The 26,560-nt window shown below is 53.8% G+C and overlaps 1 protein-coding gene across 4 annotated transcripts; it reads right to left on the reverse strand.

The window, feature by feature from the left end:
- Positions 1-10,384: 10,384 nt before the first annotated feature.
- PLA2G4F (phospholipase A2 group IVF) lies at positions 10,385-26,318 on the reverse strand. 4 transcript variants are annotated; one of them, XM_015452705.4, is made up of 20 exons: positions 26,131-26,318; positions 25,222-25,294; positions 24,055-24,191; positions 23,822-23,950; positions 23,350-23,390; positions 23,031-23,073; positions 22,480-22,546; positions 19,790-19,959; positions 19,555-19,668; positions 19,287-19,324; positions 18,900-19,035; positions 17,120-17,256; positions 16,617-16,839; positions 15,623-15,737; positions 15,265-15,402; positions 15,070-15,177; positions 13,609-13,803; positions 13,140-13,306; positions 11,800-11,887; positions 10,385-11,389 (listed from the first exon to the last, which is right to left on the reverse strand). In XM_015452705.4, the coding sequence occupies exons 1-20, from the start codon at positions 26,239-26,241 to the stop codon at positions 11,169-11,171; spliced, it is 2,451 nt and encodes an 816-aa protein (XP_015308191.3). In that variant the 5' UTR covers positions 26,242-26,318; the 3' UTR covers positions 10,385-11,168. The 4 variants fall into 4 exon arrangements, 3 of the variants coding, with proteins under 3 accessions (XP_015308191.3, XP_005559341.3, XP_015308193.3); XM_005559284.5 differs by having other exon boundaries at positions 11,701-11,887; XM_015452707.4 differs by lacking the exon at positions 11,800-11,887.
- Positions 26,319-26,560: the final 242 nt, after the last annotated feature.

Here is a 26,560-nt window from a genome sequence, read left to right on the forward strand (position 1 = left end):
GATGAAGTCCTCTGGGACACCTAGCAGGAAACACTAGAAGCTCAGGCTGACACAGGCTGTGGTGGCAAATCCCTGGCTGTAACGGCGCTCGATGAAAGGAGATCTCTATCCCTGGGGCCCCCAAATGCCTCTCATTACCAGTTTCCCAGGGTCGGCTGGTCCCCACAGCAAGCCTCCTCTGAGAGGCCCAGTCGGGAACTGCTTGTCTAGACCCAGCTCAGGCCTAGGTGCCCAAGGTCAAGGCTTCAGTAGCCAGGCTCAGTCTGGGAAATAAGATGAGAGACCCAGGATAGTGACCCTGGTGACATGTGGGCCCCCTCTATAGCCAGGATATGGGACCCCAAGGGAGACTTGAGAAGGCAGCCTGCCTCCAACACTTCTCGCTCAGAGAAAGACACAGATCAGGAGCAGGGGCCATGAGGAGGCACCAAGGCCTGGATCAACAGGGGGCTTCTACTAAGTGTGAACCCTGCGGGTGAATCTGGGGAGCCTCTTGTCAGTGTGGTGAGGGCAGGGAAGGGGGTTTGTACGAAGCATGTAGCCTTGTAGCTGTTGATCATAGCAAGCGATGCAAAAATGTATGGCTTGAGGATGGCCCGGCGGTCCCTTAGGCCTGTACTTCCCGCCTGTTTCCATGTGAAGGCACTCCTGGAAAGTGAAGGCATCGATGCGGTGCACTGGGTTAAACAGACAAGTCTGCAGGTGGTTGGAGGAGAATGGCAGCAAGACTCCTGTCTTCAGTTTGTGCTGCTCTAATAGAACACTGCAGCCTGGGTGATTTATACAGAACAGAAATGTATTTTTCAAGGTGTCAGCGGGTGAGGGCTGCTGTCTGCTTCCCATATGGCACCCTGTGGCTTTATCCTCCAGAACGAAGAACACCGTGTCCTCACGTAGCAGATGGGTCAGAAGGGGCAAATTTGCCTCCCGAATCCCTTCTGTAAGGTCACTAATCCCCATTCATGAGGGTGGAGTCCTCATGGCCTAATCACCTCCCAAAGTCCCTATCTCTTAATATTGTTGCATTGGGAGCTGAGTTTCAACATGAATTTTGGAGGGGACATCATCTTTCAAAACACAGCAGCTTCTAACAGCCCAGGCCCTTCCAGCCACCTTGGGGACTGAGGAGCTTGGCATCTCCCATCCAGGAATATGAGAGTACAGCTCTGGACTGCAGGCCCCTCCTGCCCTGGCTCTGGCTCCACTCCAAGCCCAGCTCTTAACAAAGATACCTACTCCCTGGGTGGTGGCAGCAACAGTCGCACAGAATGGGAGCTTGAATCTCCTGACCTCAGCAAGGCAGGTATCTATGAAGGCATCCAGGCTCTACCCTCTGGGTGGCTCCACACCGCGTGCTTTTCCCTCAGCTCTTTGAGGCCAGCCAGCACCAGGAACCTCTGGCACAGCTCACAAAAGAAAAAGGAAAGGCCAGGCATGCACACAGGGGCACACAAAAGTAGACACCTCCCACCAGGCCAACAGGTGAGGGAGGGAGATGAGGCAGATCCATGGGCAAAGACGAGGAGCCAGTCCTGTGAAACGTCCCATAAGGTCAGGTCCTCCCCCTGGCCTAGGTGAGGGTTGAGACCAGAGGACTGGTCACTCTGGCCAGCACCACCCCAACCCCCACCAGCGTGGCAGTAGTAAGGCCAGGTCTGAACCAAGCTGCTCTGAATGCACCTGGCAGAAAGTGGGGAGTAATGAGGACTGAGTCACTTAGGACCAGCCAAGAGGCCACTCCTGGGCAGCTTAGCGCAATCAACACCCTGTGTGAAATAATAACCGTTTATACTGAGGACTCCCAGGGTGCCGGCCACTGTGCTCACCACGCTGCACACCTTATTTCAATTCACCTTCATGGCAACCTGTGAGCAGGTCCCTGAGAGACTTAGGGAGGCCTGGCAGCTCTCAGGTTAAAAAGCTCCTTATCCTTGCATATGTCAGGTCCAATTAGTCCACCCTCTGATTCAGCTGGTGGAGAGGAAGAACGGATGTCAGCTCAAATTGATGGTGCATTTGGGGATTGAAAAATACATGAGTAATCAACTGGGCGCAGTGGCTCATGCCTGTAATCCCAGCACTTTGGGAGGCCAAGGTGGCCGGATCACCTGAGGTCAGGAGTTCGAGACCAGCCTGACCAACATGGTGAAACCCGTCGCTACTAAAAATACAAAACTTAGCTGGGCGTGGTGGCTGTGCCTGTAATCCCAGCTACTTGGGAGGCTGAGGCAGGAGAAATCACTTGAATCTAGGGGGGCGGAGCTTGCAATGAGCTGAGATCGTACAACTGCACTCCAACCTGGGCAACAGAGTGAGACTCCATCTCAAAAAAAGAAAAAAAAAAAAGCGAGTAATCAAAAAACTCAGATATTAATAGAATAAAATGTATAAAACAATTCATACCTAAAATTTCTTCATTGTTTCAGATGTAGAATAGTTAATTTAACTTAAATCATTTCTTAAAAAGACAAATTCAGAAAATTTATTGTGTAATTGAAAATACTTTTTAAAAAAATGTTGAGGGTGATCTTGGCCTGTTCTGTCTTTCATCTTGAAACCAGAACTTTTCCTTTATCACATTTTACTCATCCCCACCTTAGTTCATTTGTGTTGCTATGAAAGGATACCTGAAGCTGGGTAATTTATAAAGAAAACAGGTTCATTTGTCTCACGGCTTGGCAGGCTGTACAAAAAGCATGGTGCCAGTGTCTGCGTCTGCTTCTGGTGAGGGCCTCAGACGGCTTCCACTCATGGCAGAGGGCAAGGAGAGCCTTTGTGTGCAGGGATCACAGAGTGAGAGAGAAAGCAAGAGATGGGGGAGGTGCCAGGCTCTTTTCAACAACCAGCTCTTGGAGGAACTTATAGAGTGAGAACTCACCCAGCCCCCAACAAAGAGGGCAATAACCTATTCTTGAGGGATCTGGCCTCATAACCTAACACCTCCCATTAGGCCCCATCTTCAACACTGGGGATTAAATTTCAACATGACATTTGGAGGGAACAAACATCCAAGCCGAAGGACCCCCTATACCAAACCCATCATATTAGTAATAGAAAAGATATAAACATAGGTTAATACATTCATGACCCATGACTCAAAGCAAGAAAGAGAACTCTTCATGAGTCAGAAACTCAGAGGCAGCCCTGAATGAAAGAGGTAAACAGGCAGCGCAGAGGAACACATGTGCATGCTACCCAGCCCTCCACGCCAAGGCTGCTACTGCTACTGCTACTGTTACCCAGAGGCTGCAGTGTCCCTTCAAGGCTATGCGAGACCCCCAACAGCATAGCTTCAGCCTCCCTGGCCCCAAGTCCCACACTGCCATCTGCAGGCCGGCCATCATTGCCATGGCATGGCCAAGGACACGCAGCCAGGAGCCATCACAGCCCAGGGCATGCAAGGAACTCTCTCAGAGATGAGGTTACAACCAACAATCACCAAATACATACAGAAGGCAGAATCCATGAAAGAGAGGCAACAAAGAACCTACCCCCAAGGAATCCAGTCACAGAACAATCAGAAAAACGTGTTAAAATACATACGCTAACCTCATCACAGTGAAAGGAATGAAGCCTATTTAGGAAATGAAAACATAGTTTTGGAAAAGATCCACTTAGAGAACTTAAAATGAAAAATGTGATAGTCAAGTTAAACAGAAACCCCAAAAGATGAATCCAGGAGCAGACTGGACACAGGAGAAGATTGTGTTCATGATCTGGAAAACCATGCTAAGAGAATCCCCCGGAATACAGCACAATGGAAAGACAGAATGCGTAAGAGGAAAGTTTAGGGATACACAGCATTGATTCAGATATTTCTACATCCATTTAATATGAATTCCAGAAAGGGAGGATGAACAGCACTTTTGACAAAATTGACAGGTAATTTCTTAGAGCTTCAAGAAACATACATCCAGAAGTCAAAAGAACTCACTGATAATTTTTTCCTTTACACTTTAGAAAAATCAAAATTAAACTTTCTGATTTTATTATTATTGGATTTTAGAGACATAGTTTTACTCTGTCACCCAGGCTGGAGTACAGTGATGCAATCGTGGCTCACGGCAGCCTCGACCTCCTCCTGGGCTCAAGCAATTCTTTCGCCTCAGCCTCCCACATAGCTGGGACTACAGGTGTACACCACCATGCTCAGCTAATTTTTCATAGAGATGAAGTCTTGCTTTGTTGACCAGGTTTGTCTCTAACCCCTGGCTTCAAGTGATCCTCCTGCCTGGCTTCCCAAATTGTTGGGATTACAGATGTATGCCATAGAGCCTGGCCAAAGTTAAACTTTAAAAATCAAAGACAGGCCGGGTATGGTGGCTCACACCTGTAATCCTATCACTTTACAGGGCCGAGGTTGGAGAACTGTTTGAGCCCAGGAGTTCGACACCAGCCTAAGCAACATAGGGAGACCCTGTCTCTACAAAATTTAAAAAAATAATAATAAAAATAGCCAGGAATGGTGGCACATGCCTATGGGCCCAGCTTCCTGGGAGGCTGAGTTGGGAGGATGCTTGAGCTTAGGAGGTTGAGGCTGCAGTGAGCCATGATCTGCCACTGCACTCCAGCCTGGGTGACAGAGTGAGACCTCATCTCGGAAAATAATAAATAAATAAAATAAAAAGACAAAGTCCTAAAAATTAGAGAAAGACAAATGACCTGCAATGGAGACTCCAACTGCCATCAGATTGTGTATCAGCAATATCAAATGCAAGAAGGCATTAACATCTGAGCAAATGCAAGCGTGAACCAAGAAATCTATACTCATTCAGGCTATTATTCATAAGTCAGGGCAAGAAAAGACAATTCTAGACATATAAAGACTCAGAATATTTACCATCCACGCACCCTTCATTAAATATTCAATTTTGCACTCCACTAAAAAGAAAAGCAAACACAAAAGAAAGGAGTTACAAGAAGCAATGACAAACAACTAAATCAAGAAAATATATTGTAAAGTGGAAATAAAAATTTCTATTTTGAAGTTTTTAATACACTGGAAATAAGATTCCAGGTGATTAGTAGAACGTTTGGGTGGTGGGGGAGCAGAGTATAGCGCAGGAAACAGGAAGCCACAAGCATGCCGGGATGCTTGTCTTGTTTGGGGAGAGACAATAGAGACTGGTGGACTTTTTAAAGGGACTTTAAAAAAATAAAAGTTTAGGCTGGGTGCGGTGGCTCATGCCTGTAATCCCAGCACTTTGGGAGGCAGAATTGGGTGGATCACTTGAGGTCAGGAGTTCAAGACCAGCCTGGCCAACATGGTGAAACCCGTCTCTATTAAAAATACAAAAATTAGCTGGGCATGGTGGTACACACCTGTAATCCCAGCTACTCGGGAGGCTGAGGCAGGAGAGTCGCTTGAACCCGGGAGGCAGAGATTGCACCACTGCACTCCAGCCTGGGCGACAGAGTGAGACTCTGTCTAAATGAATGAATGAATATTTAAGTAAGAAGACTTTTTTTTTTTTTTGAGACAGAGTCTCGCTCTGTCACCCAGGCTGGAGTGCAGTGGCACGATCTTGGCTCACTGCAAGCTATGCCTCCCAAGTTCATGCCATTCTCCTGCCTCAGCCTCCTGAGTAGCTGGGACTACAGATGCCCGTCACCACGCCCGGCTAATTTCTTATATTTTTAGTACAGACAGGGTTTCACCATGTTAACCAGGATGGTCTTGATCTCCTGACCTCATGATCCTCCCGCCTCAGCCTCCCAAAGTGCTGGGATTGCAGGCGTGAGCCACCACGTCCGGCCATAAGAAGACTTTTAATGAGAGCTCAATTTGGAAATAAACCAAATTTGCATCAGCAGGAGAATGGATAAACATTGTGGGATATCCACATAAATCCTAGTGAGTTATACTAAACAAAGAACTACAGACACATCAACAGGGATGACTGGCAAATGCAAAACATGTTGAGTGAGAGAAGCTGGACACAATGAGTGAAAAAGTCAACAAATTGTAAGTCAAAAAAATGTTTGAAAAAGTCAACAAATTGTAAGTCAAAAAAATGTTTAAGCGGTTCAATGTAACAATTTTTTCACTGTATCATTCCATTTGTATGAAACTCTGGAAAAGACAAATCCACTGTGGGAGAAAGCTGATCAGTAGTCACCTGGGGCCAGGAGTGGGGAAACTGACTGGGATGGAACACAAGATAACGTTTGGGGTGATGGAAATGTTCCATATCGTGATTGTGGTGGTAGTTACACATGTATATAAATCAGAATTCATTGAACTGTACACTTACTCTCTTGTACACTTACTGTGCACTTGGAGTGAATGTGTGCTATTGTAAATAAATGGTACGTCCATGAAATTGACAAGAGGAACCACCAGAATGGTAGAAATAGGATGCATAACATTCAAACCAGCAGACGGGGGAAGGAAGAAATCAAACCAGAAAGCAGGAAAAGGGAGGAGGAAGACAAAGCATGGCAAACAGAAAACAAGTGTGTCTCAAGACGCAGGACTTGCTTTGAAACCCAGTGATGGTAAAATAAACGGAGAGGTTGGGATGCAGAGTGAAAGGAGACCTGGGGCATGGCACAGTGTTTTCTGGTACCCAAGATGGAACTGAAAATCTACAGGCCCTTAGAGGCCTTGAGGCGCCTCCAGGAAATGCTGGCAGTGTTCAGGGACCCGAAGAGAGGGCGGGAGGACAAGGATGGCAGAAGGGCTGAGGCCAGAGGGAAGAAGGAAAAGCAAGAAGGGGCTTCAATGGTACCAACCCGAACTAGACGAAGCACAAGCAAGGGCCACCTGGACCCTCCTGTGGAAGCCTCAGCCGCCATGGTCCAGAGGAGCCCAGTGGGGGTGGTGGGATGAGAAAGACGCCCTGCAGTAGACCAAGCAGAGCTGGGCCAGGCGTCAGTCATTTAAAGCTCCCCAGGTGAATTCAACGTGCAGCCCAGGTGAGATCCACCACTCTGGGGTCAAAGGATAAAGAGCCACGAGGACTTGTGAACGCCAGCAAATCAGTCAGAGCCTCTCTCAAGAGCACGTGCCTGCCTCTCCCCACCCGGGTGGCTCCACTCTGGGTAGCTCCCCATCCCTTCTCTTCCGTACTCATATTTTCCTCCCCTTTGTCTATTCCTCTTTCCCCAGCCTCGCCTCCTTTTACCACTTACTTTGCCAAAGCTCCCCACCTAGTGTTGGTAGACTTTTCAAACTGTGGCCTTTATTACATGTTTATACAGATAGTCCCCAACTGAATGGTTTGACTCACAATTTGTTTACTTTCCAATGGGTTTATTGGGATGTAACCCCATTGTAAGTCGAGAAGCAACTGTGCATCTTTTTCAAAACCAAGACCTAAATCTTACTAAAGTAACTGGCTTTTTAACATAGTGACTCATTCACTGCTTAGTATTTCCTGTGCCTCAGCTTTCCTAATAGGAAAAAAAATCATTCCCCAGCCCCGACTTCTAGTGGTAAATAGCCTCCCTAACTCACCCAGGACAGCCCCCTACAGACCACTGTCCTGCATGGAGAAAATTCCAGGACTCCTCTGTTGGGTGTCCCTGTGGAGTTTTACAGGACAGAGGTGCTAGGGAAAAATAGATTCCTGCAGGGTTATGCAGAGTGCCCTGCTTTCTGCTCTGCAAGAATGGTTCCATCTGAAATGAAGGACATTTCATTCAAATCCTCAGCTGATTACCACCACCAACGGAGCAATGTTAGCTGCATGGCCTGGGCTCGGAGAAGGCGGGGGTTACCCATGCCCACCAGCCACCTGCCAGTACCTGAGGCCCCTCTCCCAGTGCTGTACCATCCAAGGAATGGAAAGGATACTTGCTTATTTTTTTTCTGCAGGAGATTCTTGTGAATGCCCAGAGATGCATCGAAGCAGCCAGGGGGCCTGACATTTGAACCAGCCTCTGTCCTCATACTCAGTTGAGGCTGTGGTCCCAGGGCTGCTAGGTCACACAACTCCAAGGCACATCATCGGTTCATGTGAACAGCATCCCCTGAAGCTGTGCAGTGCACAACCTGTGCAGCCATATGTGACAGGCTTGTGGCCCCCTCTTTCTCTCATAAGGGGCTCTGACAAGTTGATGAATGATGCCCTTGCTCCTGTGTTTCTACCCACATTCAAGGGAAACCATTCTTGTTCTTCCGGACAAATCCCTCCAACTCCGTCACCTTCAGGACCTTGAAGCTTATTTCCAGCCATCTTAGACAAGGGTTGGCAATGAGGTAAAGACTCAGATACCACCTCACTGAGAAGTAACCCTGGCCGAGCAGTGGATGAAATGGGTACCCAGACACAGGTATGCAGTGTAAGCAGCCAGGGGACTGCCCGGCTCAAGTGGCCAAAGTACAGCCCCGAGAAGCTGGAACTGCTTGCCTTTATTCAGTGCAGGCACAATGCCAAAAGCCTGGAGCAAACACTGGAGGTAATTAACATTTATTGTTCCCCTTTCAGGGAATGTCATGTGCGCAGATGATCAAAGGTCAGTTCCTGGTCAACATAGGTAAACAAGCCTGTTTAAGATAAATTCCCCCACACTCCCTTGTACCTACTCCTTGCCCTCTGCTCAGGGTTATAGAACAGCTGCCTTCAGCTATTCTCCCCCGGGGCTCTGCAGGAGCTTCCAACCTTTCAGAAGGCCTGCTCCCTTCCCTGTAGTTTCTCCCACCACTCTGACCAATCTGCTACACTTGTGGCCCCCTTTTTCTTGCCTTGCCTCATGAAGGGCTCTGACAAAGTTGATGAATGATGTCCCTGCTCCTGTGTTTCTACCCAGCTTCAACGGAAACCATGCTTGTTCTTCTGGACAAATCCCTCCAACTTTGTCACCTTCAGGACCTTGAAGCTTATTTCCAGCCATCTTAGACAAGGGTTGGGAATGAGGTAAAGACTCAGATCCCTCCTGAGAAGCAGGTATCAAACTGGCCGGGTTATCTTCAGCCCCTCCCCTGGCTTCTCACTCTGCATGGCTCCCAGTCAGTCTTGATGGAGCCTCCCCATCCCTGGCTGAGATCCTCCCTGCACCTCTGGCCAATATCTGGGCCACAGCACCAGTCCAGCCTCCAGCTCCCTGCCCTTGATCTTGTCCCAGTGTCCTCCCAAACCTGATCTGAGCACAAGTGGCATTGTCTACACTTCTGTGTGAGAAGGTCCCCGCCTACTCTGCACAAGCCTTACTGGCCTTGGGGGACAGTCACTGGCCTCTACAACCCTGGGGCTGGTGATCACACAGCTGAAGCAGAGACCCTGATGTAAGCAACTTTTCATGTGTGTGTGTGCCTTTTTCTTGGGAGAGGGTCTGTGGTTTACATCAGCTCTTCAAAAAGTCCAAATGGGTTAAGAATCATGAAACCACTGCATGCTTTTTTGTGGTTGGTGGGTGATGATCCATCTCTTAGAATGTAGGTTCCCATTCATTTATCAAGTATTTATTGAGCACCTACCATGTATCAGCTGCTGCTCTAGGCACTGAGGATACAGCAGTGAACAAAACAGATGGTAGAATGACTTTCTAGGAGCCAGAGACAGCCTGAGGCTCTAATGGGCACTGAAGAAACACTGCAGATTCTAAGTTGTGAACACTGTGCGGTTCTAAGCTGGGAACCTATGAAGGTTTTACTAACAAGTTATTGATGACAGCAGGCACAGCAGTGTTGATGACGATGGCCACAGCAGGAGCCAGATAAACTCCCAGATAAACCTCTCACTGCTGAACCAAGAGGAGGAGCCGTGCCCTGTGACAGGCAGCCATGGTGAGGAGGCAGAGGAGAACTGAGATGCCCCCACCCCATGCCAGCCCAAATAACTGGCTCCCCCAGCCCTCGCAACTCATGCCAGCTGGAGGGCTGCAGGTCCCAGCCAGGCCAAGACACAGGCTGGGCTCCAGTCCCCCTTCCCCCATCTGGGAGCCAGAACTACAGTCTTCTTCCCAGACTCAGGACAGGTAAGGCTTCCCAGCACAGGTGTCCCTGACAGCGTGTCTGTGTAAGAGAGCGAGGAGCGAGAGCACAGCCAAGTGGGAGCCCCGGCACAGGGGGCAGAAGGAACAAAGGCTCAAGCGCTGCTGCAGGGTCCTGGGCGGCTCAGCACCAGGGGCATACGCTGCAGAGGCCGTGGCCAGAATGGATCTCCTCTTCACCAATCTGAGGGCTGTCCGCACTAGAGAGGTCCTAGATATTTGGAGAGCCCCTGGTGGGTCAGGGGAAATGGAGAAGAGGGATAGTGAGAAACAAAACTTGCCAAGACCCATTGGATGCATCTGGGAAAGAGGCAAGAGCCCAGGCGAGGCTCCCTCTGCACTGCCCATGCCACCAACCTACCCCAGGAACTTGCACCACCCCCCTGCCCCGCATACAGGTGCACATCCTCTCCCCCTTATGAACAGATGCCCCTTCTAGACACACTCATTGAGCTACTAGGAATGGTGAGAGTATATTTGCATGACGTGGCCACTACACACATGACCAGAGACTGTGGCCCAGGCTCGAAGAGTGAAGCCTGGGTAATTGGCAGGGAGACATGTGCAGATCTCCCACCTGGAGCAGCCAGAATGGGCCATCACCCCACAGGCTTTAGGTCTCTGGGAAGACAAGGGTGATCTGGGAGGAGGCACGAGGAGGCCAGAAGGCAGAAGGAGGGTTAGGATGATGGAGTCAGCAACATAGGCTGGCCACCCCCACTTGGCCCCTCGTTGTTCTTGATAGCAGTGCATCCAGGAGCTCAAGGTGGGGTTGGGGCTTGGGCCGCTCTGCGGGAAGTGTGGGTGGGTGCATCTCTGCTTTCCGTCTCAGTGTAAGGAGGACAGCTGGCTTCTCGATGCTCTCAGCCCCTGTTCCGTGTGGGTCTGAGAACCTGGGCCCTGTGAGGTGCTTCTGTGTCTGGGGTGGGCCCTGTGGCTCACCTGATTCTCTCCACACCCGGCTGTGAGATGAGTGCTGCTGTCTCTACATCCCCAAGAGCCCCTGGAGAGATCTACTGCCCATCTTCTCCAAAAAGCACACAAGGAGAGCCCTGCCCCAAGTCCAAGCTGCAATTCTGCAAGAGCTTTCCGGGGCCTGGGGCACCTTGAGGCAGGTCCTGGAGAGAAGGGAAGCAGACCCCGCACAGCGTCCCCATCGCTCCTCCCTCCACGAGCCCTGGCCACGAACAGGGTGTCTCCTCTCTGTCACAGTCCTCCGCCTCCTGCCTTGGTCAGTCCCCAGCCCTCTCCCGAGCCTGGTGCCGGTCCAGAGCCAGCTGGAGGGCACACTTCAAGGTCTCCACATTGTTCAGAATATTGTATCGACTCAGGGCCACCAGCCGATCAAAGTCCTGGGGCTCATAGGTGAAGTTCATCATGCCATAGGGGGTGTCTGGCCTGTTGATGACAAAGTCCCCAAAGGCCTTCTCCTCAGCTGTTTGTCGCTCCACACCTGTGGGTGGGGGAAGCAGAGAAGCCAGGCTGGAGCCCTCTGTGGAACTGGTTGGTACAGCCCAGAAATCTTCCTTGTGCAGGACACCTGACTGGCTCCATTCGGGCCCTGCTTGGGCCACATCTCAGCTCTCAAAGCCACCAGGAGGGGCTGGCCCCATGTGAACACTGAGACCCAGGGAGCAGAGGGCCAGCTCAGGCCTACCAGGAGGCGCGCTTAGCAACATTCTCCAGGGAACCCACCCTCAGAACAGCATCCCGTCACCATCGCAGGGCTCTGTGGGTCAGTCCCAGGCCTGGAGCTTCCCTAACCTGGGGCCAGGTGTGTGCGGAAGGTACGGTTGACAAGGGGGAAGTGCAGCACGACGGGGGAGCGGGGGTCCTCAGCCTTGGCAAACAGATAGCACTCACGGGCCTCCTCCATGTCTTCAGGGCCCACCTCGATGCTAGGGAAGGGGATTCCTCGGTCCAGGCAGTACTTCTCTGTCATCTTCAAGACCTTAGCAGGAGCAAACCTCTGACTCTGCCTCTCCTCCACCCTGGCCACTCCCCGCCGCCCTGGACTCACACACACCCAGACTTCAATGCCAGCTCTGTTTCTGACTAGCTGAGTGACTTCAGGCAGGTGACAGCTCCTTTCTGAGCTGGTTTCTCATGTGTAAAATAAAAAATGTTTAAACTCCAGGCTGGGCATGGTGGCTCATGCCTGTAATCCCAGCACTTTGGGAGGCCGAGGCTGGCGGATCATGAGGTCAAGAGATCAAGACCACCCTGGCCAACACGGTGAAACCCTGTCTCTACTAAAAATACAAAAATTAGCTGGGCGTGGTGGTGTGTGCCTATAGTCCCAGCTATTCGGGAGGCTGAGGCAGGAGAATCATTTGAACCTAGGAGGCAGAGGTTGCAGTGAGCCAAGATCACACCACTGCACTCCAGCCTGGTGACAGAGCAAGACTTCGTCTCAAAAAAAAAAAAAACACAAAAGCTCCCCTATCCAGTGGGGTTGTGAAGATTAACAATAATCAGTAATGATCAACAACCAATCATCCACTGCCGCAACAGCATTCCTCCCCAGAAGCACGGTGTGGTCTTCCCTTCTGTCACCCCATCTGCTCCCTATCAGAGGCCGATGTCAGTTTCACAAGGTTGACACGCGACAATCACAGAACGTCCGTGTCAGAAGAGGCTTTGTCAATCCCCAGTCAATCGCAGGCTCTCACTGGACCCAGGACAAGGAGGAGACCAAAGAAGGAAGGGCTGCTCCAGCAGCACCACCAGCACCCACGCGGGAATGGGGGCCTCCGTCCACCACCCAGCAGAGTTGGAGGGACTTGCTGCAGGGCTTCAGCATCAGAGGGGACCCTCATGGCTCTGTTGTTACCATGGTAACAAAGGGGCCACAGACTCGGGTCCAAGCTGGAGTGGGGAACTCTGTCATGAACGGGCAGAGTCTAGAACTAGGGGGTCTCCTGTGGATGAGGTTAGAAGATTCCTGGGGACCCGCTTTGGCCTCCTCTTCCCACGCCCACCACCATCTCAGCAATTCTCCTGCAACTGGGAGACCTGTGCTGCCAACAGCATTCAGAAGGCAGCCCCTTCACACACACAGTAGAACCCAGGCCGCCCACAAAGGGCAACCCCCACACACCCAGCCAGTCTCCCTCACCAGAGCCTTCTCTCCCCTCCTCTCCTCCCTCACCCTCTCTGTCCACTCACTGAAGGTGCTCCCCACATCCCTGCCCCCAGCTCACCTCAAAAGGAGCTTCCAAGGAATAGTCGAAGGACAGAATGAGGTCCACGGCTCTCTGAGGCCGCAGAGCCAGTGGGAACGGAGAGTTGATGGCAAAGCCTCCGTCCACCAGGTACAGGCAGTCCCGCATGGGGGTGAGATGGTTGGGGGAGGCGTCTGGGTGTCTGTCTGCAAGGAACCCATGTGTATGCACGGGGACAAATGCAGTTGCTCTTGCTAGCAACCCCTTCTGTATTTGCATTCACACTTGCCTTCTCTCTGTAGAGTTCTCTGACAGCCACGGAGTCTCCCACCCCAAGCCCTCGGCCCCGCCTTCCAACTTCCAGCAGTACTTAGAGTCGCTCCGCATCAGCCCATAGGCAGCAGGAGACCACACCTCAACCCCCAGCCCAAAGCCAGCACTGGACCCAGTGAACCAGAGGTGCAGGCAGGAAGGGAAGCCCCCATCTCCCACCCAGGGCAGCACTCACCTTTCCAGGCCACAAACTCTCTGTCAGCCACATAGTCCTTGTGCAAGCAGAGACCCCGGGTGAAGTTAAAAATCTGGGCAGAAGTGAAGCGGGAGGTGAATATGCCCAGCACAGCCTGGGAGAAGGGCCCCTGTGGGGTAAGGATCCTTGTTGGCAGCATCGATGGGTTGTGTGGCTGAGGCTTCTGGCAGTCATCTAGACAGGGGTGGGACAGCGAACTAGAGGGAGAAGTGGCATCCTCCTTTGCCCAGTGGTTCTTATAGTTCAGGGGTGCCCTTCCTCAACACTGAGCCCTCCCCACATCCCTCCTCCTCCCTGACCCCACCTCCCAGGCCTCTGATCGATGCTTCATCGAACCACTTTGAAACGACTTTTTCTTTTGTATCTTCTATGTTTTGTAAACTGCCTATAACATTGTATTTACTAAATAATAATTTATCTTCTACCCTCTCGAAAATAAAGTTTGAGTCTACAGCTTCCAATCAGAACTTCGTCCATTAAACAGTGACTGAGCAGTTATTATGCCCAGCACTGCACCAGGCACGAGGGCTGCGAAGGTGAACGGGGCCTGCGCTGGCCCTCCCAAGTGCACGGCCTACTTGTGGGGAAAGTCACATAAAGAGAGAATAGATGATGACAAAGCCCCGGGGTAAGGATGGCAAGGATGTGCACATGGTTCTAGGGGACCATGGTGGTAAGATTGTCAGGCAGGCCGGGTGCGGTGGCTCACGCCTGTAATCCCAGCACTTTGGGAGGCCGAGACGGGAGGATCACGAGGTCAGGAGATTGAGACCATCCCAGCTAACACGGTGAAACCCCGTCTCTACTAAAATACAAAAAACAAAATTAGCCTGGCGTGGTGGCAGGCGCCTGTAGTCCCAGCTACCTGGAGGCTGAGGCAGGAGAATGGCGTGAACCTGGAGGCGGAGCTTGCAGTGAGCTGAGATGATGCCACTGCACTCCAGCCTGGGCGACAGACAGAGCGAGACTCCGTCTCAAAAAAAAAAAAAAAAAAAAAAGATTCTCAGGCATTGTGGAGGGATGGAGTGGAAAAGGGATGTCTGACAAAATGACATCTGAGCTGAACTGAAGAACAGAGGAAAAGTGATCCAGGGGAGAAAGGCGGGAAAGGTGCTCTGCACCCTGGGGCTCCCATGAGCCATTTAAGGACCAGACTGAAGAGGAGCCACTGAAGAGGGGTGGACAGAGTATCAACCCGATACCCAGCAGTCCTGCACCGAGTGGACCTAATCGGATCCCAGAACAGAGAACTCAAAGATGTGACTTGATCACACCTCTGGACATCTAGAGACCCTAAGCTAGAGGTCATTTCCTCAGGACTTCCCTGAATCCAGTGGGACAGCCAAGTCCTTCTCTGTCCCCTCCCTCATTCTTTGTGTCTCTACCAGGGCCCCGTTGCTGGAATGTGGTGTGGGAGGGGCTCGGGGTCACTACCCTCACCTGTGATATTCACACTGCCTCTGTACCACTCCAGGAAGCTGAGGCCCAAGCCCACAGTCTTTAGGGAGATCTCTTCCAGGCTGGTGGCAAAGGCACTGCCCCACACACCTAAGGAGACAGGCAGGGCCCCACCCCATGTCAGTCAGGGCCTGGCCCCGGCACCTGCCTGTCCCCAGCCCTCCAGCCTCGACTCACCTTGCAGGTAGCAGATCCGGGGCTCGGGCTGGAGCTGCAGCAATCGTCCCATGAAAAGCTCTGAGCCAAAGAGCTCGGTGGGAACATAAGCCCCGTACTTGGGCAAGCCGATCTCGTAGGGCGTGAACTCGCACCACTCTAGGGGCCCGAGTAAAGGGAAAGTCACCAGGGGCTTCCCACCACAGTGCTTGTGCCCAAGCAGGAATCTTAGCTTTGCCAATGACAGGAAGCAGCAGCCCGGCTGTGCTCCAAGGTGCCTGTGTACAACCACCTCCTCTGGGCACCCTGATCACCCCATTCTCTCACCCCCTCCTCCCCACCTCATCTACCTCCTTCCTTCATCACCACACCCAGGCACCTGCAAAATCTTCCCCACTCATGTCGGAGCAGACGTTGACACTGGTGTAAATGGGGTAAGGGTTCTGACCCTGGCGGACCGCCTCCTGTTGGTCAGACAGCTTGGCAGGGTTCTCCTGGGCAGGAAAGAAGGGAGGCAGCTCGGCCTCTCGGGAGTTCCATTCCCCATCCCTGTGGCCTGGGGCCAGCGCCCTGCAGGGTGTGGCATGCCCACAAGAGAGGCTTTGGGTCATCAAGGCCAGTGCCCTAAGGACAGCTCTCTGAGGGACAGGTTTCAGGCCACAGCCAAGGGGAGCCCAGTGTGGGTCTGTATAATTCCAGGGACTATAGGAACACCCTCCCTCCTTCTTTACTATTCAAAACAGCGTATCAGAACACCAGGAAGTCAGGGTGATGTTGCTAAAGGAATCCTTGAAAAGCCAGTCCAATTTCTTTAAAAAATAAATTACTAAGAAATGTAGATTATTTACTGAGAAATGAGAAATCACTTGTGATATCCATCCACACCTGATCGCCACACACGGGGTGGTGGGGAGCAGCTCCGCATCTTATTGCCTGGAACTGCAACTGGGTCTGAAGTGCCAGGAGCAGCCAGGCGGAGTGAGTTACGGCCGAATTGGCCGGGGAGTGGGTGTGGTGCTGGGCCTCACATCCAGGTGTGGGCTGAAATCTCTTTCAAAAAATCCTGAGACCAACTAAAATCAGTATCTCTGGAAGGGGGGCCCAGGCATGGGTGTGTTTGCAAAGCTGTGCCGGTGATCTAATATGCAGCCAGAGCTGAGCGCTGTGGACCAGCCTCCTACTCCCCAGGGGTTAGGAGCTAGAGAGGCAAAGTGGTGCCAGCCCACCCTGGAGTCTTACTCCTGACCCCAGGGGAGCTGAGACCTCAAAACAGCTTTGTATATCAGATCTGAGCCTGAGGGATGAGGCAGAAGCAAGGGCGGGTGGAAGGAGTGGAGAGGAGCCTGTGTGTTTCCTTCTGGCTCTTCTCTCACCTCCTGGTACAGGAAATACTCCACAAAGAGGCCCCAGAGGTCGACCGGGGACATGCTGTGGCCACTGCGCTTCCGGACCCCCAGTTCCTGAGCGTAGTACTGTAGCCGCTCCGTGGACAAAGCTCCCATCTTACTGCTGCAGACGTGAACCTGGGCACGCTCAATGGGGCCCTGCAAGGCCACCTGGGACCAGGCTGGGTCCCTGTAGAGTGTGGAGATGCACCTGCGGATGGGGGGTGTGCCTGAGTCAGGGGCAGGAGAGCACGGCCACGGGAGAGAGGGGTGCAGAGTCTGTGAGTGGCCCTCCACCCCCGTTACTTGCCCCTGCTGCCCTGCAAGCAACCCCACTCAAAGGGGCGCTTGGGACTCAGCCTCTTCCTGCCCCTCCTAATCCCCTTGGAGGCAGGATCCCAGCCCCTCAGGGACTCCTTCAGATCACCAGGTCACAACCCCACCCTCTGTGGGGTCTCCTTTACCCTGTGCCCTGCCCCCACCTCACTTACCAGGTGGACCCAGAGACCCCACTCAGGTAGGTCACAGTGTCTAGCAGGCCGAGCTCCTGCAACCCTGCTAGGCTGCCGTACAGAGAGGACATGGCTCGGGTTCCACCCCCGGAACCCAACACAGCCACTACAGGAACCTGGGTACAACAGTAACAAGGAAAACGACTCCGACTACCACCGTCATTTACATATTACATGTAATGCCTATACATGTCGGACATTATTCTAAGAGCCTTACACGTATTATCTCATTGATTCCTCACAGCAGCCCAGTGAGAACCCCATTTCCAGATGAGGAAACTGAGGCAGGGGGTGGTTAAATAATGTGCCCACGATCATACAGTTATTAAGTGATGAGCTCTTACACCTAAGCAGTATGGCTCCAGAGATAGCCCTTCACCATTCGACCCGGAAGATATAGACCTGGAAGGTACATCTGATTCCCCAAAATCAGCTACGGCAGGTTCCTCTCAACCGTGGCACCCTTGATATTCCTGACGAGGTAGCTGTTTGCTGCTGGGACTGTCCTGTGTGTGGTAGGATGTTTAGCAGCATTTCTGGCCGCCTCTACCCGGTAGAAGCCAGCAGCCTCGCTCCACCTCCCCTTTCCCCAGCAGCAACAACGAAATCCATCTCTACACATGGACAAATGTCCCCCGGGGTGCGGTGGGGAGGAACTCAATTGTGCCCCGCTGAGCACCACTGAGCTAAAGTGACAAAGGCCAGCAAGCAGTCTAGACCTGCCCCCAGACGCCAAAGGGGCCCCGAGGTTTTAAGGTCTCCTCAGGGTCGGAGGTGCCTGAGCGGTCAGAGTCGATACTTTCGGCTGCTTAGCTTTCCCACTAAGACTTGGCTCATTCCACTCTGGATTTTTGGCTCTTTTCCCTATTCTCTTTTCTTCCCTTGTCTTGAAAAAAATGTTCCCTGGCCACTGCTCACGGAAGGCGCTGTTGCTTCAGAGTGCTGGGTGAGACAGAGCAGACGCCTAGCACAGAGCGGGCACACATACTGCCCGAATGAACGAGCGCTGGGCCACAGTGGCAGCGTCTCCTGGGGACTCAGGCAGCCAGGAGGAAGCCGGCAGCCTGTTCCTGATCCCCAGTAAGTCCCTCTCTCAGCACTCCTTTCCTCCTGCCTCCCAACCACAGGCTGGCTGTCTCTAAACCCAGAGGATCCCAGGGACCCCCAAGCTCCACATCCCTTTGATCATGTTACGGACTCAGTTGTGCCCCTCCAAATTCCTGTGTTGGAGCCCTAACCCCCAACGTGACAGTATTTGGAAATAGGGCCTACAAGGAGGTGATAAAGGTGAAGTGGGTAAGGGCCTTCAACTGACAGGACTGGGGTCCTTAGAAGAGGAGGAAGAGACCCCAAGGCGTACGCTCTGCACACACACACAGAGGAAGGGCCACGTGAGGACACGGCGAGACAGCTCCACTAGGAAGAGGAGAGGGGCCCGAGCAGAAGCCAGCCCTGATGATGGCACCTTCCTCTTGGACTTCCAGCCTCCCGAACAGAGAGAAAAGTCATTTCTGTCATTTAAGCCACCTGGTCTGTGGGGTTTTGTTACGGCAGTCCATGCAGACCAAGATATCCAGCCTTGGCCAGGACTGTTTGGCGCTCGTCCCATATGGGGTCCTGGCTCTGCCGATGGTGTCCATCAGCTCAGGCAAACAGGCCAACCTCCTCTGGCCCCTCTTAGCCATGCTGGTCCTCTCAAGGGAAGAGGCTCAATTTGGTCCTAGCGGCTCTGGGGTCCAGCTCCTCCTCCATTCCGTACCTGGCCACTGTCCGGAGCCTCACTCAATCCCAGCACCTGCTGCAGGGCCTTGGCCACGACCTGCTTCCTCCTGTCCAGAAACTCCTGCTCCCCGTCACAGAGGTCAAAGCCAAGGCGTAGGTCTAGGTCTCCGGAGCTGTCTCAAGTGGGGCGGGGGCGGGGGGATTTTGGGTGACTGTCCAGTGGAGGAGAGCCCTGGGCCCAGCCCGGGTCTTTCACAGGAGCAGGTCCAAGGGATCCGCCCACCAGCACCAGAACCGGGGAGGGAAAGGTGTCACCCCCACCCCACAGCCTGAGCTTCTTGGGCAAGAGAGTGGAGCATGTTGGGGTGTGTCCCCACACTTCTAGCCCAGCCCCAAGAGGCCTTCTGCCTGGAGTCCCACTCACCTCATTTCCACCTTCACACTCAGAGCCACCTCCTGGCCCTGAAAGACAGAGCAGCCCCAGCCCTGAGCTCTCTGAGCAGGATTCTCCAGGGAAGTAGCTCCCCCACCTGCAGCCCCTATGGCCCTGCCATCACTGGCCGGATGTGGACATCATAACTGAGCTCTGGGCTGACCTGATCCAGCCACCCTCTTGGGTCCCTCCTCCAGACCTCTCTTGGTGGTCACAGAGAGCAGGCAGCGGTCCCTCTGGCACCCAGACAGAGCCTTACCTTCCCCAGGGCCACAGAACACTGTTCCTCCTGGCCTAGGGGCAGAGAGGAGAGCAGGATGCCCCCCTCGCCCAGCTTGCTGGTCTGAGCCTCCAGCTCCACGCTGGGGTCGCTCTGTGGAGAAGAAAACACCCAAGAAGCTCTCCAGCGGGGAAGAAAAGGCTCCCCCAACGTGGCCCTGGAACGCCAGTCTGGGCTGAGTTGGATCTACAGACCGTCCTGGCGGCACACTCACCTGCACAGCCGAGAGCTGCTCCATCAGCTCCACGTGTAGCCTGGAGCTCAGCACTGGGTTCACATGGAAGGTAAAGGTGGGTTGGAGGCCTGGCTCTGTGGGAGGCTGCAGGGGCAAGAGCTGTGGCTTCTCATAGGCCCCAGGCACTGTCAGCTGGAGCTGCCGAGAGCCTGAGAGCAGAAGGCCCAGGTGGGTGCGCAGGTGAGGGGGTGGGTCTGTGTCTGTGCGGCTTATGCTGGCAGCACCCCACCAGCAACTCCTCCCTTCTCTTCCCCTAGGAAATGCCAACTCCTATCGCCCTGGTCTCTCTCGAGCACTGCTCATAGAGAAAGCCTCCAGAAGGACTCGGGTCCTCTAGCCTGCCCTGGTCAGAACTGGAACTCAGGGAAGGGTGGGAAGCACAAAAATGCCTGGAGGGGAAGACAGGGAACGGGGAGGGAGAGGGGCCCTGCCCAGAGCCTGTGGGGCTGATGATTTGAGCTGATTCTATGTTTATTATAAGAATGAGCAGGCCAGGCACGGTGGCTCACGCCTGTAATCCCAGCACTTTGGGAGGCCGAGGCAGGCGGATCATGAGGTCAAGAGATCGAGACCATCCTGGCTAACATGGTGAAACCCCGTCTCTACTAAAAATACAAAAAATTAGCCGGGTGTGGTGGCGGGCACCTGTAGTCCCAGCTACTCAGGAGGCTGAGGCAGGAGAATGGCGTAAACCCGGGAGGCGGAGCTTGCAGTGAGCCGAGATTGTGTCACTGCACTCCAGCCTGGGCGGCAGAGCAAGACTCCATCTCAAAAAAAAAAAAGAATGAGCAGTTTTCAGGCGGTGGTTTCCCCCTTGCCCCACTTCAGGCTCTTTGCTCATTGTGTTGGAGGTTTGTGGCCCGAGAGAAAACCAATAGGCTGCAAGTTGTTCTGGCCTTTGTTTACAAGTATAGAACGCTGGGAGAGGAAGGTTTGTAGAGGCAGGAGGAGGAAGAATGGGATGCGTGGATACAGACAGATGCACGTCCTGGAGAAGAGGCAGAGGGCAAGCCCAGGCTGGAAGGTGAGGCCCAGGCTGGAAGATGAGGCCCAGACTGGAAGATGAGGCCCAGGCTGGAAGGTGAGGCCCAGGCTGGAAGATGAGGCCCAGACTGGAAGATGAGGCCCAGACTGGAAGATGAGGCCCAGGCTGGAAGGTGAGGCCCAGGCTGGAAGGTGAGGCCCAGACTGGAAGGTGAGGCCCACGCTGGAAGGTGAGGCCCAGGCTGGAAGGTGAGGCCCAGGCTGGAAGGTGAGGCCCAGACTGGAAGATGAGGCCCAGGCTGGAAGGTGAGGCCCAGGCTGGAAGATGAGGCCCAGGCTGGAAGGTGAGGCCCAGGCTGGAAGGTGAGGCCCAGGCTGGGAGGAGTGAGGGGGCAGGCTTGTGGGCTTCAGAGCTCCCTGCCCAGCTTCCCAGCAGCTTTCTGGGGAGGAGGCCAGACCCCAGAAAGAAATGACTGCACATGACATCCAGGCAGAGGGGGCCACAGACAGCCTCCCAGCCCCTAACACAACGTGGAAGAACCAGAGACATAAAGTATACGAGGACAGCAGACACTGAGGGATCAGAGGAGTCCCTGTCCTGCAGCCCCTCCTTGCACTTGATGAGGCTCAGAGACTCGACATGACCAAGTGTGGGAAGGGAATTCAAGAATGTAAGGAAAGTGATATTTTATTCATGCCAAGGCCTATGGACTGAGATGGAGACGTGCTATTCGTAAGAAGAAGCCATATAATCCGTGGTTGAGAGAACCGGAGTGTCACCGACCTGGGTTTGACCCTGGCTTTACTACTTACTGGCTGTGTGCCCGTGAGCAAATGTCTTCTTTGGGCCTCAGCCTCATGAATTAGAGGATATTCTAATTGTGCCTGCTTTACAAGGTTGTTAGGAGGATTATAAGACACATTAAAATGCTTAGCCCAGGGCCTGCCTCAGAGTGAGCGCTCAGGGTTCCCTGGGCAGGACTCATCCTGCAGGCTCAGGCTGTCAGCACTGTCACACAGCCACCACTGCTGTCCCACATCTGGACTCCCCTGGCTGGGTGGCTGCCCTCTGTGGCACTGGGTTTGACAACCCCCATTCTTCATTTCCCCTGTATTCTCACTGCCATGTGATTTCAGCTCCTCCCACTAAAGAGGTCAACTATGTTCCCCACCCTCCAACTTTGAGTTCAACCCTGTTTGGGCCAATAACATGTTAGGTAGCAGCCAGGATGTGACCAGGCTTAACAAGCGTTTGTTCAGTTGGGCTTGCTCTCTTGTGCCTCTGCTGATGCCTTGAGAACATGCCCAGGCTAATGGGCTTGTCACAGGAGGCAGAGGAGAGACACATAGCACAGGGCTGGGTCACCCCCTGCCAAGCCCAACCCAGCCCAGCCCGGCCGGCTGACCACCGGGTGTGTGAGCTGAATAAACGCTGCTTGTATGCCACTGAGATCATGTGGGTGTTTGTTGTAGAGCAATAGTTGGGCGGATACAACCTCTTTGCTCGAATACTTCCAGGGACAGGTCGTTCACTGCCTCCTGGGGCCATCCATCCCATGTTAGTTAGTCGGCTTTGAGCAATGAAAACTTGAAGAGCTTCCTGACCCAGACTCACCTCCTTGACATCAGTAGTCCCAACCCCAGGAGAGAAGGCAAAAGAACCAAGGCCGCTGAGCCAGACTCACCGTACTCTTCCCGTGGGGCGGTCCCATCTCCCCGGAGTGTGCCCTGGATTCTCAGACAGGGGTGAGCCTGAGGAAAGCAGAGGCCTGTGGGAGCCAGACAGCCCACGGCCCCAGCCAGGATGGAGGGAGGGAGGAGTGCCTGGGGCAGGGTCTGGGAAACAGACCTCCCAGGACCTGGGCCTCATGGGTAGGAGTCTTTTGCAGCAGCCCAAGGTTATCCCCAGCCCCTCTCCCCAGACTCAGAGGAAGTGGGCGCTGGTGGGAAAGGGGGAGGAGTTGAGGGGCCATGAGAGTGGCTGCTCCAGTGATCTTAGCAGCCAGAGGCCCAAGTGAGTGACATGCTGTGTGGAAGTAGGAGGCTGGGATCCTGGGCTGTCCACCAAGTGCCTGGCAGCTTCTTGTCCTTCCCCTAAGGAGGTGCCTCCCTAGCATGCCTCCCCTCTGAGGAGGGATTGGGTGTCCTTCAGAGACAAGTGGGCCTGATGGGCCCCATCACAGGCTCCTCACTGCCCCCCGCCCGGAATGCCGCCAAGCTCGCCTTCCCCACTCACCACCAGAACCCCGTTGGTGATGATTTCAGATGCAGGCACCTGGCTGCAAAGGATGAGGAATACAGGGGGAATGCATCTGGCCCCATCATGATGCCTCTACAATCAGAATGTGAGTGAAGCAGCGGGCAGAGCCTGGGGAGCACAGCAGGGTTTGGGCTGGGGCGAGCATGCCGTCCAACATGCAGATGGGTGTCAAGACCAGGCCATTGCCTCCAGACCAGGCCTGCAAGGCCAGTGCAAGACATGGTGACTGGCACCTAGGAGCTGCCGTGACTCAAATCTCTGAGTCTCCGAGGGCGTTGGCTCTGCCAGAACTCACCTCTTCTCCAGAACAAATTCCACCTGCAGCTCTTGTGAATCCTAAATGGAGGGGGAGGGAGCACCAGTTTTTTCAAGGCTCCAAAAGCCTCCAGAGCTGTTCCTGCCTGCCAGCCCTGCTCGGCTCCAGGAACTAGAAGGGGAGACTGGCATTATGGCTTGTCATGGACATAGGAGGGGCAGTGGTATCTCCATGGAGAGCCTCATTTATTCCAAAATGTGTGTCAGGCACTGTTCTAGACATTGAGAATCCAGCTGTGACTGAGGCAACACACAGCCCTCAAGGAGCTCATATTTTGGTTTCACGCAAGGAAGATGTATTGGAGGGAAACCTTTATAGGGTCAGGGCTGCGGGATGGAGGAAGGTCTGCCTTGGAGGCTTGGCCTGTGCTGACCAGAGCCCCCTCTTCGGTGGCCCTGTGCTGGGCCTCCCCTCCCCCAGCTGGGCTCTCCGCCAGCACTGGTGGGCTCACCTGGCGGTTGAGTGGGAAGCTGTGTCTGTGAGGTTGGCCACACTCGAGGCTCCTCAGGTCAAACAGGAGCTGGGAATACTGGTCGCTGACCAGGATGTCCTTGTCATACAGAGTGAGCTCCAGAACATTCTGGGGACAGGGCAGGCAGGAGGTCGGAGCCTGAGGTAGGACAGGAGGGCAGCTGCCTGAAGATTACCCTTCCTTCCGCAGCCTGGCCCCTGGCTGGCCCTCACCTTCACAGCATCATGGATCTGGTAGTGGAAAGTCTCATTCCACTCGGGGTCACTGCAGTTGGCCACTGTCCTAGTCTGGGCAGGGCTGGGGGACGCCGTGGGCAGCCACAGTTGCACGTAGCAGTCAGCTTTGGACACTGCAGGTAGGACAGGGGAGGGGCCGGGGCCTCAAGCTCTCATTGCTGAAAAGGTTTCCTGGGGGAGGCTAGGGCGGAAGGGGAAGGAGCAGAGCAGCGAGGAGGGGAAGCTGCCCATGTGGCATGGTGGGGTGAGGAGGTGGAGGGAGAGCTTTGATGTCTTTCACTCCACCTTGATTCCAGACACCTCCTGTTCACCTGAACAGAAATCCTGCAGCAGCCAGTTGGAAAGATCCCATGGTAGCACAGACCATTAACTCCAGCTACTGCATGATTCAGGCAGTAAAATCCCCTCCCTGTGTGGGCGCTGGCATGGAAAGCTCCCTGAGAGCACGTGCTGACTTGTAGCCACAGCGGGCCTCACGCTCTCACCCAGGGCGGCACTCCCAGGCACAGGGAGGAGGCCGAGTCTGCACAGCTGTCCCCTCCAGCCCTGCCTGCCCTCACCTCCACGGTCAGCACCAGTCCCTCCACCTACTCCACACACACACGCTCACACACACACTCTTGCACTCACACACGCACACATGTGTGTACGTACTCTCACATTGGCACTCACATACACATGCACTCAGTCCCACTGGCACTCACTGTCATGTATGCACACACATATACAACATGCACACACATGTATACACACACGCACTCACTTTCACACACTCACACACACTTGCACTTACACACTCGCACACACATGCACACATGTATACACATACTTGTGCTCCCACACTCGCACTCACACGTTTACATTACACACATATGCTCACACACGTATACACATGTACTCACACTTGCACTCACACATACTTGCACACACACATACATGTATACTCATGTATACACATACACACACATATACACACACTTGCACACATGTATACACACATACACTCTCGCTTGTACTCACCCATGTATATACTCTCTTACACACACACACACTGTCTCTCTCTCTGTCTTTGCCAGGCTGAGCTGAACTCTGAGGAGGCCTCAGGGAAAGGACAGGGAGAAGGGTGGAGATGGGGTCACTCACGCAGGTCTGTATTCCGGATGTTTGTGGCCCTCAGCACCTTCACCTGGAGGTCATAGTATGGGTGGGTTTCCCGCTGCAACAACAGAACTCCAGGGACTCAGTTAGCTAGTGTGAGCCTGGTCCCTCCCCACATTGTTCCCCTCGTCCCATCACGGAGCAGCAACCTGGCTTAGGGTCACTGATGTCTCTGTGCGGGGGAGCAGGGAGACCTTGGCGGGGCCCGGGCATTGGGAATTCAACACCTTCGTGATGCGTCTGGATCCTGGAACCCAACCGGTCTGGGTTCAAATCTGAATCCAGCACGGACTCGCTGAACTATCGATGGCTGTTGTGCACCACACACCTGCGGCCCCCCTCAGACCCTCGCGCCCCCACCCTAGCTTGGGAGCGGCTGTGAGAGCTGCGCTAATGTTGTGCTTGAGGCGATTAAATATTAAAAGAGAAAACGGCGACACCCCTCCCTCGCTTGCTCCCTGACAGAGGCTCAAAGACAGCCTAGGAGGCGGCGAGCAGGTGAGGGGAAGCCGAGAGTCACGGCCGGTACCGGTCTGATGAGTCACCGAGCAGATTACAGCTGGGCTCAGGAGAGAGAGCATCAGCATGCCGCCTGCTGGCAGGGAACCTCTCCCCTCACAACCCCACCAGCGCCGGAGACTCTACAGCCAGGCTCGCGCATCCTTCGCAAAAGCCAACCCACCCCAGACAAGTGTCAGGTGAACTAACCCTCCATTTCCTAATCGGAGGGAGCTATTTTCAAGGTTTAATTTAAGCTCTGCCAGGTCATCTAGAATAAACAGGTCCCACCCCAACTCAAAACCCAGGGCTGGGGCTGGTGTCAGTCCTCACAGGGCACTGTAGCTCCCAGGACTCCCCCAGTCCGGGTTTCCCAGGTAATCTCAGGTACGTTACCCGCCAGTGCCTCCGCAGAGGGCCCCTGTTCTCTCTCTTCTGAAGCAGCACTGCCCCCAGGAAGGGCAGCATCTTGCCTGCCAGCCACCTTGGCCAGAGTGCCCAGAGCATGGCTGGGCAGCCCAGGCCCCAGGAGGGAGCCCTGCCAGAGCTCCTCTGGCTGCACAAACTGCTGGCTCAGGTGTGACAGGTAGCACTGAGTTGGGAGGGTGGAGCTGCCTGCCCTGCAGAGGACCCAGGCTGGATGGCCTGCTGGAGGTGGAGTTTGACATGTTCCAGGAAGTGACTAGAGCTTAATTTTCCCAGGCAGGAGCCAGCTCAGTCTGTCTCCATGAGACTCTTGGAGTCTCTGGTTAGCACTCTTGTTCCCAAACCCAGCCCCCTGGTTATCACTGGGCTGTTTGTGAAAAACAGACCCCTCTAGGTGATG

This window comes from Macaca fascicularis, chromosome 7, assembly GCF_037993035.2.
Source record: "Macaca fascicularis isolate 582-1 chromosome 7, T2T-MFA8v1.1".
NCBI lineage: Eukaryota > Metazoa > Chordata > Mammalia > Primates > Cercopithecidae > Macaca > Macaca fascicularis.

Bases quoted from the DNA above. Each gene is read 5' to 3' on its own strand.
- PLA2G4F (XM_005559284.5), bottom strand. From the start codon at position 26,241: ATGCTCTGGGCACTCTGGCCAAGGTGGCTGGCAGGCAAGATGCTGCCC. The intron at 25,295-26,130 runs GTAACGTACCTG...CTGTTGTTGCAG, and splicing joins CTCTGCGGAGGCACTGGCGG to CGGGAAACCCACCCATACTA. The intron at 24,192-25,221 runs GTGAGTGACCCC...TCCTACCTGCAG, and splicing joins CATCCGGAATACAGACCTGC to TGTCCAAAGCTGACTGCTAC.